Source organism: Notothenia rossii (genome assembly GCF_949606895.1).
Source record: "Notothenia rossii genome assembly, chromosome: 5".
Taxonomy (NCBI): domain Eukaryota; kingdom Metazoa; phylum Chordata; class Actinopteri; order Perciformes; family Nototheniidae; genus Notothenia; species Notothenia rossii.
In genome coordinates this window covers 11,730,814-11,750,793 of record NC_136903.1, presented here as the reverse complement: position 1 = coordinate 11,750,793, position 19,980 = coordinate 11,730,814, and the positions used below count along the sequence as shown (strand labels likewise).

At 43.5% G+C, this 19,980-nt stretch overlaps 1 protein-coding gene across 1 annotated transcript; it reads left to right on the top strand.

Moving 5' to 3' along the window:
• Window positions 1–901: 901 nt before the first annotated feature.
• nuak1b (NUAK family, SNF1-like kinase, 1b) lies at window positions 902–19,032 on the top strand. The gene is made up of 7 exons (XM_079683206.1): window positions 902–1,727; window positions 6,326–6,446; window positions 10,326–10,477; window positions 11,622–11,687; window positions 11,799–11,918; window positions 13,557–13,689; window positions 14,670–19,032. Exons 1-7 carry the CDS (start codon window positions 1,428–1,430, stop codon window positions 15,764–15,766), a joined length of 1,989 nt encoding a protein of 662 aa, XP_079539332.1. The 5' UTR covers window positions 902–1,427; the 3' UTR covers window positions 15,767–19,032.
• The last annotated feature ends 948 nt before the right edge of the window (window positions 19,033–19,980 follow it).

Genomic DNA, 19,980 nt, shown 5'->3' with positions numbered 1-19,980 from the left:
CTGCTGACAGAGCTGATTTCCTGTTTCCATATGCTAATGAGCTGGTGGGTGTGGCTTTTTATTCAGTGGTGGTGGTATTGATCTTTTCATATCAGCAATAAAATACTTACTCCTTTAATTAGGCTATATGTCTCTTGGAGTTAACCTGCCAACGGGTAAACACATGGAAAAGAAAAGATGACATAATATGATAGTAAAAGTGTGAAAGGGCGTGTAATTGTAATCAGTAAATGTTAATCTGTGCTTGAGCTGTGAATGATTAAACATTTAGACAAAGATGGATGGGGGATAAGATATGTGTAGGGTAATGGGGGGTGGGGTGTCACCTTCTGTGCACATGATTCCCAGCTACGCCTCTGATCAGTGGCAGTCAAATCAGAGATGTGAGAGAGGAAGAATAGAGCACAAAGAGGGAAGGCAGGAGAAAAGACAGGGAAGGAGGAGGAGGAGGAGGAGGAGGAGGAGGTCCGCGTAAACCACGCCTCCGGTCTCGTATCCTCTCGCAAGTCTTATTCACAGCCTCTCATGTAGAGGATAGAGAAAGAAAGGAGAGAAACAAGAAGAAGGGCACACGAAGAAGAGGAAGGGAGCAGCAAAACGACCATGGCAATACCCAAAACGTCTCAGCTTGAGATAGTGTCCGATCACAGCACACCTCTACCGCCGTCGACTACTGCACGGACCATGCAGCCGCACAAAAGACAGAGCCCAGATGAATGAGGAGCTGTACCTGGGCCGTGGACAAAATGAGGGTCATCTTCATCCAAAACGCCGGTTTCGTCGCAGCTTTCTCGCCTTTTAGATGTGAGTCGGTGATGTTGGCAGCGTTTAGGACAACAGATAAGGTGAACGAGCCAGAATTAACCACAGCTAGATCATGCAAGTCGATTGAGGAGTGAGGAGATCAGACCGATTGATTTAGTGTTTCTTTTATTGGGATAGAGTTTGCACATACATTATAGCCAATTTATCATATTTAAAGCCAGCGTGTGTTCAGTTTCCGGCATGCAGCCTGCTGTCGAAATCTGAATACATATTTTATTACATATTGGCAAATAGAATAACATTTATCCAGTGATACAGGACTATGTATCAGGTAATTATGGACCGATAATGTCCTTACAGACTCTTTGTGCTTAATCTATTAGCAGATTAATTATATAGCAATAATAACATGAATAGGTAGGAGGAGTGTCTCTGTTCGCTTTGATCAAAGCCATTGATCAACTAAGACAATCTGGAAATGTTAGTTTCCATGTGTAATTATAGGCTATGACTAATAGGCTAAGCGTTATTCCTTGTAATTTATTTATTTATTAATAGCCTACTGTTATTAGACCTATAAGTATTATATTATCAATTTATTTTAGGTAGGTAGTTTGAAATATTTAACAGTGGGAAGGTTATTCAAAAACTTCCCTAGTGAGATGGAAACCTCTTATTTATCGCCCCACCGGGGGGCACCCCGTCCCGAGGCCCAGAGAGGCCAAACCTCAGCGGGCAAACCGGCGGGGGGTGACCTCTCCCCTTCACCTCCACCTCCAATACTACCTGCCGGCACCTCACCCGAAGATACCCCGGCAAGCAGTGATGGACGGAGAAACTCGGGCGTGAAGAAACACCACCACAAGCACAACCTGAAGCACCGCTACGAGCTGCTGGAGACGCTAGGAAGAGGCACATATGGCAAGGTCAAGAAGGCCATCGAGCGACACTCCGGCAGAGAGGTGAGCCACTTAAGAGACGCTCTAAGCAGCTATAAACATATGTCATGATGCTTTTAGTGGATTTGTTATACATGCTTACTTCTGAAGCACCTTAGTAGCCTACAAACAACATTGGTCCCAAAATAAGTGCTTGGTTGCTTTCCTTGGCGTGTGCATGTCCTTCCCCTCTGGGAATTTCCCCTGTGCTGAAAGGGCCCATGGGGCCAGAGAGTTGTGGTTGCACACGCCTGTACTTTGCGGGGCCTCACGACCGGATGCTGGAGTGCAAATCCGGCTACTGACTGACTGATGGGACTCCAGTGATCCGAAAGCATCATGGAAAACAGCTAACAGTCCCCCAGAGAGGCTACTAGGGCCCACTCACATGTTTGTGGTCAGTGTTTTAGACACCCTCTACATCCTTTCAGTTCTGTTTTGAGTGGGTATGAGGGTGTTTGCATCATTCTAACACTTTCTGTTTCTTTATTTGTAAATATTTCTTGGCTTTATTTGCTATAGTTGACTCATCCTCTGCTCTAATGTCATTGAAGACCATCACATCTCTGCAAATATTTTTTTATATGCTCCTGTGGCAAAATGTGACCCCTGTGCCCAATCTGGCAGGACATGATGAACTTTCCATGTGCAGAGAATACCAGGGGGAAATTTAGTATAGGTCAAATACTTCCCCTAATGGTTTCAAAGCTCCTGCATGCTTGCTAAGGGAATCATAAAAACTCCGGTAAGGCTACTCTCTCTTGGCCTGTCCCACTTGGCTCCTTGTACTGTCTTCAGTATGTTTTCCTATTTATTATTGCCATGGCAGCAGCTCTCATGTGAAGTATTTTACTTTCACTTGTATTATAAAATTGCACAATGCATGTTTACTGAATGGGTCAAGATACATTATTTTTTATAATAAGTTTGACATATTGTTCCCTTAATTTGACTCAGATTGGCTGAATCTGTTTTGCTTTGGATATGGTTTAAGACTTTCCGTCTGAAATGAATTGATTTAACATGCAAATGAACTTGAACGACTCTATTTGTTAACATTTTTAGTGATTCTAAAACATTGCTTTAATGCTTTCCGTCCTTTTACTGAGTTTTAAAAGTACATCTTCTACGTTTTGAGCTTATTAATCATGTTTTTGTTATTTGGGAGGCTGTAGTTTGTGCTGTTGTAGATCTTAATTTCATTTCCCAGAATGGTGTTTATTTTTTAAGTCTACCCTCAGTGAGAGAGATGGGGTGGCAAAACAGTCAAAATACATACCTGTCAGTATACAAACAAATCTTTGTAGGTGAAAACCCAGTGGCATATTGCCTTCCTTTCTCCTGTAATCTGCTGCACAGCTCCAAGCATAGCATTCAGACTTTAAATAGCATCTCTGTAAAGTATAGGACTCCCTTTTCCCCCTGTGTTTTACGTGGGAGTTTGTATATCTTAGGAAAGTACTTTGGTTCCACATGGTATACCAGCAGAAAACCAAAAGAGCATGACTGCCAGCCACCTCACGGGCCACGTGTGTCTGGCACTGCGTTGCTAGAGTTTACTTGACCTCTGACATAAAGTTAGTCCCCGGTGTCCATGTGGCAGAGACAGTGATGCGGTGAGACTGTTATATAATTATCTTGAAACCCTGTACCTTTTCCTGGTTTGTTCACAAACAAAATGAGAATGGCAGAGAGAACTAAGTGAGGAAACAGACTGAGGGAGTTTTGTGCGTTACTGTTTTTATGAATGCACATGTGTGTAAAGAGCGGAAGGCACATGAGGGAGATTGATTAAATGTGGGCACATTCAGTGTGTCAGCAAAAGTGGAACTGAATGACTGTCTGCTTTAATCTGCAAAGCCATATATCGTAGTGCTTGGCAACTCAGTGGAAACCAACATTACATGGAGTGACATTGATCATAGATATCATAGTGGGGATATGTGCACGTGCCACTAGAATATGTGTTGCTTGTTTATATACACGTGAGAGGGAGAGAAAGAGACTTGCTGTGTCCTATTTGGCATTTAGATGACTGTAGTGAAAAGGTTGTGGTGACAGCTAGGCCTAAAATGGGCAGTGACACATGAAAGGCCATCCACGGCAAGAAATTAGATTGAAGGGGAAGGTTAATATCCTGTATGGGCGATTCATCACTAACTGGGGAGACGGGCAGTTAGCGCAGAGACACAGGGAAACCCACCACCATAACGAGATAGGGACAGCCTCAGTTAAATGAGGTTAGAGAGTGATATTAATATGAGCTTTAACCACCAGATTACATCATTGCCTAAAAATTGATTCACTGGGGAGGTACGCGGGAGGGGAACACACTGACATTCCTGTGCTATATGTGGTGCCGTTGATGAGGTATTATGATTCCTGGCTGTGTTTGAGAATATAGTTCACTGGAAAAGTGACGGCCTTCTGCCTCCCACTCACTCTCTCTGTCTCCCCCTGACTCAGACACAAACACACACACTCAACACAACAGATGATCAGGAACTTTAGAGACACACAGAAGGGTGAGCTTGTGATGAATACTTCATCTATTTTAATGGCCTGAGAAAGCACAGGAAGATGTCAGGCTCTAGTGAAGCGAGACATGGACTTTCACTTCAAACAGCTCCATTGCGCACAAGGTTGGGGGGGCGGGGCAGACAAGGACGGCCCCATACCTGGCAGGGGCCGACGTGGGCAGCAGTGCAGCGCCTGTTTACTGTGAGTGACAGTAATAGGGATCCACTTAAGGACAAGCGTAGCTGTGTCAGCCAGCACGGCCAGCTGGCAAGTGGCTGATCTGCAGTCCTGTTTAATGATCCACATCGGGGTCGGGCCAGGGTAACATGAGGAGATACACAAACGATACCTGGCCTTTTCTCAAGCCCAATGCGGGAGAGCTGGCTCGTTCAATTAGTTAACATACAGTGTGGAATGATTGTAGGTGTTGAAGATGGATTACTATCCTTCACCCCTTTTTAGGCAGCTGTATACAGAGAAAGTTTACTTGCCCTCGTATTTAACTTTTATTGGTAATTTCTCAGTTGTTCCCCAAATGAATTAATCACTACATTTAAAACCAGGAAGGTGACTCACATTCTACCTCACTGGTAAACACCAAAGTCCAAAATGTTACTCTCCTTTTGGGCATCAGTGATAAATGAGGTAAAGGAAAACATCAGTGTTAAGAAACAAACAACTTTGACCAATTATGGACACAGCATGTGGACCCCCTTGGACCCCATCTGGTTTATTATGGTATCATTTATTTCAATTCTATGTAATCAAGGGAAGCTCTGCAAGGGAACTATTCCGGTTTGGGGTTATTTTTATTGATGTACACGGTAATTAGCTTGGCACTCGCTACTGCCTGTGGTTTCTGTTGAATGAAATAAAGCTGGGCTCCTCAGAATACCACCGCTAAGCTAGGAGAGGACAAAAGTTTAAACTAACAAAATTCAGACTGAACAGACTCTATAGAGGCTGGATCAAAGCAAACCCAGGACTCAATCCAGAATGTTTAGGCTACAATTATAGTGACATGTGCTAGACTCTGTACTCCGATTGGTTTCTTTGGACAAGGCCTCTAACCTTTCATTTAGGAGTACATGGGCTAGGTCTGAACGCATCCAGTTTGCGGCTGTCTCTGACCCCGGTGGCATTGCCATGAAAGTTAAATATTGTCAAATCATGTTTAGTTGTTGACTGATGAAACTTCTGTAGCCGGCCCGTTGGCACGGCAAGCAGACTGAATCACTTCCTCATCCTCTGCCATTGCTACTGATTCCTCCATAAACTTCCAGCAGCATTTCAAAAGTACGCCTCTGGCTATTTAATCTGAAAGACTACAAATAAAAGATTGGGACTCTTTGACAGGAAGGAAAACACAGCTGCGGAACTTAATACTTATATCTTTATAGTTGTAGTATCTTTAAAGTACTCTTCCTCTGACCTCCCTGCCTTCCTCCATGAACATTTAACACCTCGTCATCTTCTTTTTCATGATGCTCACATTCCTCAGCTGTTTCCAGATGGTGACTGTGGAAACTCCACCATGTGACTCAGACTTCTGATCTCACTGTTAGAGACATGGTGTGGGTCCATATTGGAGACCCAGCCCAAACACTGACTAGTACCTGGTTAAATATAGTCCCAGGCCCTTGGAGAGCACAAAGCAAGCCTCTATTATGGCATCACGTGGCAAGTTGTTTTTCACCTTCATTTAGCAGAAAAGACAGAGAGAGTAAATGACACAGTGTGAGACTAAGATGGCATCTCCTCCTTGTTTGAGTCACCTGCCCGTCATAACATCAAGGCCCAGTCAGGAGGTCAAAGACTGTTATGCATGCCCCACAGGACCCCTGAGCGGGGAGGAAAATTAGGTTGTACCCTGCAAGAGCCATGTACATTTTTTAAGTTCACTGATAAGATAACGAATGTGTTGGGGTCTTACTGTACGTTACACCTCTCTCTGGTCATTTCCCATTAAAATCAACATATTTATGTAGTTAGTTAGTGGAAAAAAGGGAAAATGTCCTGCACCCAATTTGTTTGTTGCTAAATGTAAATGTTATGCAGCTATGACTCAGCTGATCAATGTGTCTCCTGTCCTCTATTTCTAGGTGGCTATCAAGTCGATTCGGAAGGAGAAGATCAAGGACGATCAGGACATGGTTCACATCCGACGAGAGATTGAGATCATGTCATCCCTTCGCCACCCACACATCATCTCTATATATGAAGGTGAGGGTTTGCTGCAGAAACTCACACACATGACAGTTTATACCCGTGAATTTGCCTTGAATGCACATAAACAAAAACCTGTCCCAAAATTCACCCCTCACTCAGCTCATTCAGCACTTGTGGCCAAGCTGCAGGATTGTCATGTTATGACATGCAGATGTCATAATAAGACCGGGACTACAGCTCTGGGATGTTATTCATCTTCTTTTCTCTGTCTGGCTGCCTTGGCCAGTAAAAGTCTGGATGGCTTTTTGCCGGTGTGCATCTGGATCTCTCTTAATGTGTGTGTGTGCACGTGTGCGCTTGGAAGTTCGTGTGTTTAAGAGCGGTGGTATTCTAAGGGATTGCCTCTCCCACATCTAAGAGGTCCCATCTCTTGTCTTCTCTGGTCTTGATCTCAGGGCCAGACATCTGCTGATACTTAGAGAAAGGCTGCAGCTGGGATCCAGACTGTACTTGTGTGTGTGTGTGTCTTTGCCCAAATGTGTGTCTGCATAAGTCCTTGTGTATTTGTGTGAGCCTGTGTGCATGGTTGTGTGTGTGTGAAGCTAGGGAGACACTGCGTTGACCTTAGTCACCCAGGCCTGCACCCTGTCTGACTCTGACCCGGTGCTATGCAGAGGGAGGAAAGGCCTTAAGCCTTTTTTTTGGATAAACATCATATATCCAACCCAGGAAGCAACTTTCTAAATATCAAAGCCTTCAAGTCAGGCTTAAACGGCTCCTTTTTTTATATGAGCCCTTTTGAATGACCTTCATTCCACTGGAAGAAATAAATAGATTGGAATAAATGCTGAGTGTAAAGGTTGAACAATTCCCATTGAATTCTTTCAACATATTGCTTGCAATTAATCAGCTCTTATGATGTAGTCTGGGCCTACAGTACATCTGGGCAATTAAAGTCACAAGGCCGCCGCAGTGTGGGTCGGTTTCATATGATTTGTGACTCGTGACTATTTTTATGCCTGTGTCAACATAGCAACAGTTTCTATGCCCTTTTCAGGATAGCTGCCCTGGCACAATGGCAGCCAGTTGTGTGCCACTGCCCGAAGTGGCTTACCCACTGTTCTTTGTTCAGTGTCAAAGTCCCCAGGTTGTTATCAGAAAGAGAATCGGTGACAAACACTACTATTTGTCATGGGAACGTGCCAGAAGTCAGCTGGAGATCTGAAGTGCAGCCAAGTTTAATGTGTTTTAGATTAAAAGAACACCCAGTTTATAAACTCCAAGGAGTCTGTATGGTGTTCCTATGTGTGCTGCCTTCCTTTATATGGAGCCAACTCCACCAACAAACTCAACCAGACTCATTGGTCTCACTCTTTGGTGTTTCTCCTCAAACCCAGCGTTAACTGTTGTGGCCTGGCCTCCGCCCGGCCTTCCTTTAGAGATATATAGGAGGCCCGAGATCTGTGTATCCGGCAACACCCTCTTCAACAGCCCCTGCTAACTGCCTTGTGTGAAGCAAAGCTGAACCAGATGTGTGTGTGAAGATTGATTTGTACCACTCCCTCAAATTCTGCATCCATCAGCAAGCTTTGCGGGGCATTTAAAAGCAGATTTCACTCTTCACTCCTAGAGTGCCCACTTTTTTAAACCAAAATAGTCGGACAAATTGTCCTTTCTACACATTTTTGAATGAGTCAACCAAACAATATGTAGCATGTTAATTAAAGAGCTTTAGAGGTGGTGATAGACACATTTTGTTGCCTTGGGAAGGAGCCAGACTGACGGTTTTCCCCTTTTCAAGGCTTAACGCTAAGCTAAAACTGACTGGATGCTTGCTGTAGCATCATATTTGGTGTACAGATATAATAGTCATATTGATCTCTTAATCTCACTTTCTGCAAGAAAGCCAATTAGTGTATTTCCAACTGCGCTAAAGGAGAGAAGTGGAAATAAGAAAGAGATATAAAGTTTGAACAGACATAAAACCAACCATCCTGCGGAGAGCGAAGAGAAACCATTTTATTACCACATTCTCAAGACGTGACATAAGCCCTGATAGTAATTAGTATCATATGTTTTGGTAGCTCAGTTCAGTAAATAATAACAAATTAAATGATTAACCTGTTGATTGTTATCTGCGTAAAAATACCTCAATCAAAAAGTGTGGAGTTTCCAATGCTTGCTTATTTATTGCTTGCATCAATAGTACTTTAATACCCTTCACTTCATAGTACTCTTCTTGCACTGCACGCAGGCTTGCAACACTGTCTATCATTAGGGCAGGCAATAAGACAATAGGTGCTAATAGTTTAGAGGTGAGGGCCCGACCTGTGAACAGAGCCTGTCGCCTGGCAGCGAGGCTGCAGTGGTGGCTAGTTTACCCAACAGGCTGTAATAAACCCAAGTTATGTAAGCCAGGTAATTACTTTACCACCATGGGTCAAAGGTAAATGGGAGTGCACGCTGAGAATTGGCTCTCCAAGCGCAACCCCACCATGGATCGCCGTGAATGTCACCCCAGGTCACCACTCTGTCCACCAATCAGAGAGCCGGCTCTCTTCTGGCCTCCCTGGTGCTTCCCAAACAGCCAGACAGTCCCAATCAGGAAGCATTACCATCACTCAGCAACTGTGTGTTTTTGTCGAGGATTATATCTCTAAAAGGACCCTGGGAGGTGGGGTGAGGAAAGTAGTGTGACAAACTATGAAGGTGCTCACTCAAGGGTGCAGAAAGCAGAGGCCCTCACCCCCGGTGACCCTGCTGTGTGGGAAAATCAACCCGCACAATACCGAGCAACATGGCTGACTGTGTTGTTGTCATCTCCTCAGTGTTTCCTTCTGTCCCTCTTTCTCTCTCCTCACCTCCCTGCCTAACCATTTCATTCCCTTCTTGCCAAGGCGAAGGCGCTGGGAGAGAAGTATGTTGCCAAGTTAAAATTATACACCAAAAGGCTAAATACTGACACAGAATTACACGTTTGGTGACTGCTGATGGATAGGAATGCAATACAATGATACAACTGTAAGAACGCTACTTTCTCCAGTCACCAGATGTGTACCAAGTCGGCATTCAAAAAGTCAGTTTGTAGATTAATTTCCCAGCTTTCTTACTTTTGATTTGCGCTAATCAAATAACATTTCTGTTCAGATGATAAGCAGTAGATACAATATATTATAACTGCTATGACTTTAACAAGTAAACAAAAAACACAGGACATGAATATATCTTGGCTTCCTTTATTATTCAAACACAGAAACTCATGACTCAGTCTGAGAACAACAAGAGGACGCTCTTACCCTTGCTGAGTAATACATTGCTTATTCTATTATAAATATAAGACACATTCTGCTGCGAGAAGGGAAGATTGTGCCGTGTTGCCACAATAAACTATTGTACAATCATGTATATGATATGGACAGTCAGTAGGGTGGTTAAGAATGTGGGAGTGGGTTGTGAAATGTGCTGACATGATGTGAATTTGAAGTGTTATACGTCAAGGACATCACCTGACACTATACTATAATACCCAAAACTGACTTTCTCTCCATGAAATTGTTCCTGCTTTCTCTCTGTTTCCACTTCTCTCCACCTCACTCTGGTCTCTGAGGGGTGGGCTTGATTAAGTTAACAGCCTCTCCCTGCAATGTTGTGAAGGAGCCAGACACATGAGGTGGGGTTTGGTGTGATGTAACCCTGGGAGAAATGTAGAGATGTAATGTGCTCCTCTGGAATTTGTAGTCCGGCTCCAAAACTAGAGGAGGGGGGGGGTGACTGGTTTATTCGGGTTTTCCATAACATTGTTCATTATGTGATATTACTATGAGAGAAAGAACCTGGAATGACTTGTGAGTTATCTGCCATTTCACTTGCTGTTAATACAGATGTATTTTTCCTTAAAGTAGATATTAAGGATTGCTTTCTTATAATTTTCAGTGTTTGAAAACAAGGACAAGATTGTGATTGTGATGGAGTACGCCAGCAAGGGCGAGCTGTATGACTACATCAGCGAGCGCCGGCGCCTGAGCGAGCGGGAGACGCGACACTTCTTCAGACAGATAGTCTCCGCCGTGCACCACTGCCACAAGGTGAGAAAACCCACACCACACTATACATAGAGAAAAAGCACGCATTTTTATTTTTGTTGGTCACCTAAGTCTCTCTTTGCCTCACGCACACACATCCAGACTTTGTTTTCCAGGCCACAGCATGCTTACTGTAACATTAACCATGCACCTCCAGAGTCAGCTATACAGCCAGTTAATCTGCGGGCCCTACATAGTATGCTTTTCTTGGCGCTGGTGTAAGGGAGTCATCTGTTTCTGAGTGAAGATAGAATACAGGCCAGTTTAATTCAGGCTTACACTCAGATTTCAGTGCACCAAACAGTCCCTAAATTAATTCTGTCCTCATCAGTTGACACTCTGACGGATGTCCCAAGATACTCCTGAAGCTTTTCCCCAGAGATTTAGCTCCCGCCACGCCTCCCATGTCAACCTCTGATCCACACCTCACTAAACCCCAAGGTCCCAGGGCTTGTTTGGATGGGCTCCCCTCGTGTCATCCGCTACCCAGCTGCAGATAGGGATGATGTCATAGCCACTCAGATAGGAGAGTCCCAGACAGCCATGAATGATGAATCATCACCACCAAGCACAACCTCCCACCGGGTGGGGTGGTGTGAGTCACTGACACAACAAGCAAACAACCACATCTTCTTTGTATCCACCAATGATAGTCATGAGAACATGAGCTTCCTGCCAGGCAATAACCAATAGGAGATGCCCTGCGGAGCACAGCCCTGGGGGGTGGTGTGATGGGTGAAGTCACTCCTCCGCATCTGAGCTAGGTTCAGCCTGTCTGCATACCACATGTTAATTCCAGGGTTTTAAAAAAAATCAGGCATGGTTGTTTTTTAATCCCTGGATGTTGTGAGAACATCATTCATACAGGGTGGTAATTACAGGCTAATGTTTATATGACACATGTGAGTCGACTTAAAAAGAAAATTACAGCAGATGTCAGCATAAAGACCCTAGAGGGGACAAGACCAATTAAAGAGTACTAGACCAACAGGCTGCCTTGATTTCCCCCGAGAGCCACAAGCTAGCCTTGTCGGAGTAAATCATCGCTTAATACAATGGACTGTTTATTATTTGGAGCCATTTCTGGTGAATAATGAATCGATACATGCATCAATAACAGCTTTGTTTTTCCCTCATTGTTTTTCAGAATGGAGTGGCCCACAGGGATCTGAAACTGGAAAATGTGCTACTGGATGAAAACGGTAATATTAAGGTAAGTTTGCCCATTGATCTGTGATACATCACCTACAGGACTATACAGCACAACCACAAATGATCTTTGTGTGAGGGATTCAAGCTCACATGTATACCCCTGTTTCCACAGATTGCTGATTTTGGACTGTCCAACCTCTACCATAAGGACAAGCTGCTGCAGACCTTCTGTGGCAGCCCGCTCTATGCTTCACCAGAGATTGTCAATGGGAGACCTTACCGTGGCCCAGAGGTGAGGCCCAGTGAACCAAACAATGACAATGGCTTAAACCCCAGCTGTTTGTGTGTGAACTTCATTTCTAGGACACAATTTCCTTTTATCTATTCATCATCACCATTGTCCTCCCTAGCTGTTAAATGTGGTACTAACCTCCCAGATTGCTCACCTTAATTAGCTTTTATCTCTATTATCTCACGAGTGATTATCATCATTACATATGCCATACACAAAGAGGTGGATAGGCTTTATTTTCTTCTTCTTTGATGGGATTACTGTTAGTAGCTATTCAAAGGGAGGTCTCTCTTGCAACTCCACAGTTGGTCAGCTCAGATACTGTCTGCATCCCTTTCCTATCCTCCCCTTCCTAAAATGCCTTGGTCCTTTGAAGTGAGGAACTGGAGGATAGTTTTTCCTCACTTTCTCTTCATCTTAATGGGCTCGGAATGATCCTCCACAGCCTCAAAGAGACGCTCATGGTCAGAGTAACATAGTTTTGGGGAGAGAAAGAGTAAAAAAAATTCTCCCCAAAGCCACTTATCTGGCAATTCCAGGCTCAGTCTGAAGGGCGTCGTCTCTGAAATTGCATCAGTTACATAAAACAAAGCAACATACCGGGGAAAAACTTGCATTTTTAGATATTCAAGTCCAACCATTCAATTTAGCGTAATTCACTATAATTTCCTCCAGAGTGCTAAAAGCTACAGCAGTCCGATTGCAATCGAAATTATACAAACCCCGTTGGGGTGAGGCCACAAATTACAGCAAACACAAGCAACGAAAATAGAACACAACAATAGTGCATGCCCCGTCTCGCCCTCGGGAATCGACCAGTGGCAAAAAGAGAGAGAAACACATTCTTGATGTGGGTCCAGAAGATCCTTTAGAGGAAGTACACAAGCTCTTTAACTGGCCATATCTGATTTCCTCTTCCTAGACTATGTCTCGGAGCTTTAGCTACCATCAAAAGCACATTCCTCAGGACAACTCATCATCCCTTAACCACAGTCAATACACACACATACATTACATTTCCCTCTCACACACACACAGCGAGACAGGTCATCTGCTGACGACTCAATGGCAGCGTGTCTCTGGCGAGTCATCAGGGGCCGTCACAGCCCTGCTGGTCTCATTATCCGGGTCCACTCCCACCACTTCCCACGTGGCTCTGCATCTCCTCATGCCCCAGACACAAAGTCTTATGTAACCGCTTACTTAGGAAGCCACATTGCATTAGGTTGGTGGTCAGAAAGTGCTTGCTTCTTCTTGACAGAGCAGGAGACGGTGAGTGGGGGGAGGGGGAGGGGGGGGATTTATCTGTGGAAACAAGCCATTTCCCACCAGCGTACAAGCATTTTGTCATTGTTATTATATGAAAGAAATGCAAGAAAAGCACTGTGAAAGCTCTTTAACAGAGATGTTCTTGTGTGAAAAACTGATTATGATGCTTATTAATGTCAATGTCAACTCAGCTGATGGTCTGAAGTTCGACATTTGGCAAAACTGCATTTTTAATTGAATAGCATCAAATATAGCACCATTTTTTGTTTTATTGTCCTACTGCGTACAGTATGCCTGTTTTATTTGATAGGCAGTGTGTGTGATGCATATGATGAAGTAGTTTCTAACCAGAATATTTGCTTTCTACAGGTGGACAGCTGGGCTCTGGGGGTGCTGCTGTATACCCTGGTCTATGGGACGATGCCATTTGATGGGGGAGACCACAAGAACCTCATTCGCCAGATTAGCAACGGCGACTACAAAGAACCTACTCAGTCCTCAGGTACTGCGGGAACCTCTGTTTGTATTTCTACTGCTTTTTCCCATGGTCAAAAAACATTCCTGATCCCACTGCCCTTTATAAAACTAAATCATAAACTATACTTGCAAATCCAGTTCAGCTGCACAGCAGATAGTCAGAGGTAAACCATTCGTCAGATCCTGAAACCATTGACCCTTGTCTTTCTGTCTATAAATTGTACAGCACTCACTTCTTTATGTGAATTCCAGAAAATACTTTAAGGTCTGTGGGATGTTGGTCCATAAACACTTGAATGGAATATGGATCCAACCGCTGTTAATGCACAACATGTGGAATCTGCACAATCCATTAAGCAAAATGCTCTTTTTGCCCCGTTTTGTTGACAGTATAAAATAACTCAATGATAGTTCCTCAGCTACTGAACTGTCATACTACCTGTTGATTTTTTGTTACATATTAACCCATTACATTTAAGTAAGACTGAGGAGTAATTGGTTCACAAACTCAATTATATAATAGGAACTTGAGGCACATTTCCATTCAAAGTTCATTATTTCTCAGGAAAATTACAAAAAAATATGTTTTAATGGCCAAAATAATCTTAAATGTTACTAAACTAATGAAACTCACATGTGGGGAGTTCTGTCTCTGCCCTGGGTTGTTGTGTTATTTCACTGAGGATGCATTATTGTGGTTTAAACTAAACAGTGGAAAAATAACATTTAGCAACTAATAGTTTAAGTAAGGGCTATTTTCTTTTTTCAGATCTTTAGTTTTAAATGAATACTTGTAACTTTTTTTACATACTTAATTATTCTTATGTCATTTAAGATGCACATCAATCATGGGCAGTTCCAGGGTCTTTGAATTTAGACATTCAAAACTCAAACTCCACTTCTCTATTAAATACTCTCTTATACAGTACAGGTAAATAGACGTTTTGCTAAGTGGTGTATAACATCAGACGGCTTACAGTTTCTTCATGTTCTATTTCCTGCTAGATGCACGTGGACTGATCCGCTGGATGCTGATGGTGAACCCCGAGCGCCGGGCCACAATAGAAGACATAGCCAACCACTGGTGGGTGAACTGGGGCTGGAAGAACAGCGTGTGCGACTGCGAGACCCAACGAGACCACGGAGGCTCGCCCATGCTGGCACGCTTCATCGAATGGCAGAACCGCACTGAGCCACGTGGTTCTGGAGCCAAGGCTGCAGCCGCGCCCCAGCTGCTGCGTCAGAGGCCCAAGAAGTCCAAGAAGGAAAACGGCGAGGCAGGAGAGGCCCACTGTGGAGAAGAAGACAAGCCCGGGCTGAAGAGACCCAAGGGGATCCTGAAGACCAGGCTCACTGAAGAGCAGCGAGCCACCAGTCTGGAAGAAGCCGAGTCGGGCCAGGGAGCGCTGCCTCAACAAGCTGAAGGGGGAGATGACGCCTCAAGCCCAGATCAAGAAGAAGAAGACGAGCGGAGTTCGGGTGGAGGCTCGCCAGCTAAGATGGTGCCCTCTCTGCCCAGGAAAGGCATCTTGAAGAACAACCAACAGAGGGAATCAGGGTACTACTCCTCGCCAGAGCGCAGCGAGTCCTCCGAGCTTTTAGGGGGCGCCAGTATGTCTCTGCTAGCCACCTCCCCGCCAAGGAGAGCGATGGGGAGAAAGGGCATCTTGAAGCGAAACGGCAAGTACTCCACCTACAGCGGGCCTCCATCAGCAGCAGCGGTGGCTGGAGCCCTCGGCGAGCCTTCTCCATCAACCGACTCTGGTCTGTCCCGCAGTCAGAGCCGTCCCTCCAGCATCGTCGGGGAGGACAGCTCCGCCCTGTCCCTGTCGCCCAGCTCCCTCAGCGGGGCCGAGTGGCATTCCTCCACCCCCCACCTCCGCCCAAACATCAGGGCCTGCGTCTCGGCTGAAAACCTGCTGCAGCTCGCCAACTTCAAGGGCTTCCAGACTGCCCCACCGCTCCAGGGATCCAAGTTCAGCCGTGGCTCCAAAACGAAAGGTTCCCCGGGGGACAACGGCAGCTTCTCCCTGCTGGGGGACCTGGAGGACATGACTCAGGTGTACCAGCAAGCCCTGGACATCAGCGGCAACCTCACCTAACAGATGGGTGGCAGAGAGAATCCAACATGACTGTGTGTGTGTGTATGTGTGAAAGGAGACAGGTGGCATTAACGACCAGTGTGTTGCTGGGATACACCTTTTGGGAAGTAGTGGTTTTCCAAATGGGCCTGAAATCTTGATGAGATGTCTTCGCACATACACACACACTTAGGTGCACTTCTCTGGCCAGAGGGAAATCCAGTTAGGGTTTTTTGAACCAGAGAGAGGAGCTGGCACGAGAATGCCACCCAGTCGGCTTTCTTGGCCCGCCCATAGACTTTGCTGTGTTCAACATGTTTACATATTCAGCAAGAAGGCAAGTTAGAATCACAAACGCAGCAACCAGGTTGGCTCTCCTTGTACCACGCATTCTGAGTTTAAGTTTACACGAGCACCTTAAAACTCACGGAGAGCACATGCTTTTGTGATCTTTACTTCCTTTAAAAAAAAGAAAAGAAACAAACCAGGGTCTTGTTCCAAAAATAACTGACATTGCTGATTATTTATTAATATTTTTGTAGCTTCTCTAGTGCAAAACTGGTGGGTGCTGGCTGTTACTGGAAGAGTCTAAATCTCCAACTCTTTGTGTGGAACTGACATATATAATTATGTTACTCAGTGATGAGAAACATATATATACTCAGCATATATAACTGTGTCTGCGCTTGTAAAACATGCAGGCAAATATACTTTCAGAAAAGCGTATGTCCTATATATGTGTATGATACTAGGGAATATGTAGGAAGTGCCTTTTTTGATTCATAATACAAGATTATGTATGTCATTTCCTTAAAGTGGAGGGAAAAGCCAGGCCAACCTGTCACCAGTTGTGCTTTTTTGAAATGTTTTTTTTGAATGTGGAGAAACCCAGGGCCTTTAGCTCACAGCTGAATAGCTTTACTCTGTCGCGGTTCAAAGGTCAATCTCAAACAGTTGAGATCAAACAGTCTCGTCTCCTTCCCCCCTGCTCCTAGATTCACACACAGATATGCTAGGATCTACAGGCCCCCTCAGAAAGAACTCCTCTGTGTTCTTTGTCAGTGTTTAAGCCCATAGTTTGGGTTGTCAGCAGTTTAGGTGATTTTGTTGCATATTTACTGGCAGCACCCTAGATCTGGAGGGACTCACCTTGTGGGGCATTTAGTGAAGGGAGATGGCGCAGACACCATCTCACAGTCCTGGAATGTGCCTGGCTCTCTTAACCTTGGTTGTTTCACATTTCCAGGGCTACCAAATAGAACCGGCTGTTTAGTGAGATATTCAGTTTTCTTGTTGTTTGTTTAGCCAAAGACACATAAGGTGGTTTTCATTGTCAGACTAGTTAATATTTTACCCCTAAGCTCTTCAAAAGAGCTAGATAGGCTGGTTTGTTTAGCCTGCTGATGACACATTGAATTCCTCAGACAAAGGCTGGAGACGTGTTGGTGCTAGAGATCTCTATCAGCCCCGGCCCGACTCAGCACAGGTGGGTCTGCGGTCCGCACTCAGCCCTCCAGCTGTGTATACTAGTCCATTATGTCAACCAAGCACAATTAGCCAGCTATTGTTTTCATTTGAGAGTAAGAAAGAGGCAGTGTGTAAAGATTTATAGCTAGAGGGAGAAGAAAGGAGTTTTGAAAGAGTGATGCTTGGGAAGGTGCTAAGATAAGAAAGGACTTTCCTATTAAACACAGGAAAGGTCAAGGAGTTCGAAAAGTTGTTGAAGGAATTGTGAAGTAGAATAGTGAACGTAAAGAAAGTGAGTAGAAAGAATAGATGGAAAGTAGTTTGTTTTACACCAAAGATGTGATGAAGCTTTGGGATGATTCAGGGGACGGAGAAGTCTGAAGTTAATGGGATTCCTCTGGAATGTTCTTTGACTTTGGAATCCCCATTGGTGAATGAAATCATCCCCGTTTTAGCTTTAGCTCACGGTTGTTTTATTTTTCTTTTCAGCTTTTATTTGAGATGCCGGAGGCTGTTGGTACAGCTTGTCTTGAGGATCAGTCAGTGTGTGACTTCTGTGTCCTGTATGGCCTTAGAAAGTGTGTAACATTTTTCCAAAGCAGTAAAACGTGGGAAAACGATGACTGATATCCAAAATATGAAATGATGTAGATAAAACCATGCAGTAGACGACCCTGAGAGAAAAAGATCACATGTTGAATGTTTTCAGGTCCTCTAGTGTAAAGCAAAGGTCCTGGGTATGGATTCAAATGAAAGACCCATTGCGTATTATATTGCATTTTATTGCCTTTTGTATTGCCTTTTATTGTCAACTGGATTTACAGTGAGAAAATTATACTATGTTAGTATTTTTGTTTTATTATGCTTCTGTTTTTGATTTTCCAAAATATAAGAAACTTTATATTGCTTTATGTTATGGCAGAAAATACTTCTTTCCTTGAAGTATTATAATTTCTCTACAGAAATGGACAATTCTGATCTGAAATTGGTTAAGTCTCAGTTTTCTCCTGTTTTAAAACACTTGTGGGTTAGAGAAGCCCTTTAACAACCTCAAAATAGCACAAACCAACTACATTCATTGGAATAGAGCAAGTATATGTATTAATGTATCGATAGCCAACCATAAGAAAATTGCATTTCCACCTCTACCAAAGCAGAGGAGGTCCATAAAGCTGTAACAAAATCAGGAGGAAAAGGAAATAAAGCAATGGAAAGAATCTGACGATGATACTTAAACTCTGCCAAACTGGAAAACGTGGTGCATATCTGTTAGTTAGCAGAAAGTCTAATCATAGGAAAACTTGACTGGATATTGTTATGACAATAATGATAAGTTAGTATTGATATGTTATTTAAGTATTATTTTCGTTATGGCTCATTACTATTGATGGCTATTGCCACAGTTTTTGTTGTCTGTTGGTGATCCTGGACTGCCAAGGTGGATTAAGTTGCGTGCCTTCGGTATCTTTTATGAACTGTTTTTTGATAATGAAAATGATTATCAATCTGTTTTTATACTTGTATTTATTGGTGATTAAGCCATTTAATTTGTTGTTAAAATTCATTTTCATGCTTTTGGCCTGCTTTAGACTGTGTGTTGTGTCCAGGACATACTGCACAAAAAGTAGTTTTTTCGAACTAAAATTGTATCATCTCATTGTGAGGCAGCAGCCAAGCATGTATTTTTAAGATCAACAAATCAATAACAGTTCTTCAAATCCTGTAAAATGTCTTAATTCATCCATCTGGGTGTATTTCTACTCAACACGATGCCTCTGTTGTACTGTATCAACTCAATAAATGGATCTTGAAAGGAACAAGTGTGTTTGTTTATAGTTTTGTCATTTAAGTTTCAAAAGTTACAACATTCCCTTGAAGTGGATAGGGAAAAACTCCAGTAAATATAGGTATAAATTACTCTGGGGAGATAGCGGTGAGTATATGACGTTCATTTTGCAAGTACCCTACATCCCCTGTACAACAGTGTTATTTTGATCTGTAGATTTCAAGCCTGATTTCCTATGGCCGCTTTAAAACATTTTTTCTGATTTGACCCAGTGGTGGTCCGACTATTTTAAACAACTTTTCCCCGCCTTTCAAACACTTGTTCCTGGGTTATAGCCTGTCATTTATCTGGGATAAACAAATATTCCCAGAGGTCAGACTGGGACCGAACTACAGAAACAATACTGTCTTCTTAAAGTATGGACCCATGCAAAAACCAACTATTATTGGAGAGATGTCCTCATTTATTTTCCTTTTTAAGAATATGTGTCCCAAAAACCTACATGAAGGCATGAATGAGGTCAGCAGTGGTGCTCCACAAAGCAGAGGTTCTATTTTCATCCTTAGCTCTAACTTAATGAACATAATAATTAATGGGGGGAAAGACTGGGGTGAAAGGCCCACATTTGAAGATCAGGTCATTTTGAGTCAGTTTGAAATATTTAGTTAAAACCTCATGGCCTACTTTGAAGCAAAGCAGAGAGAATGTTCCAGTTTTAGGACTGAATTTAGCCGATGTTTCCACACAGACTCAGTCTTAAATTAACTAGGATTTTAAAGTGATACCCCTCACAAAATTGTTTTTTAAGCATTTCAAAGGCAGTCCCCTTAGGCTTAAAAGGTGGCTGTCATTCTTTTTTTAGTGTTGATCCTCACAGAGCACAGCACGTACTGTATGGTCAGCTTGTCGGTTACAATAAAGTTAATAAGTGGAAGGTTCTATCCGTTCCAACATGCATCAAAACAACCCTGATGGTAAAAGC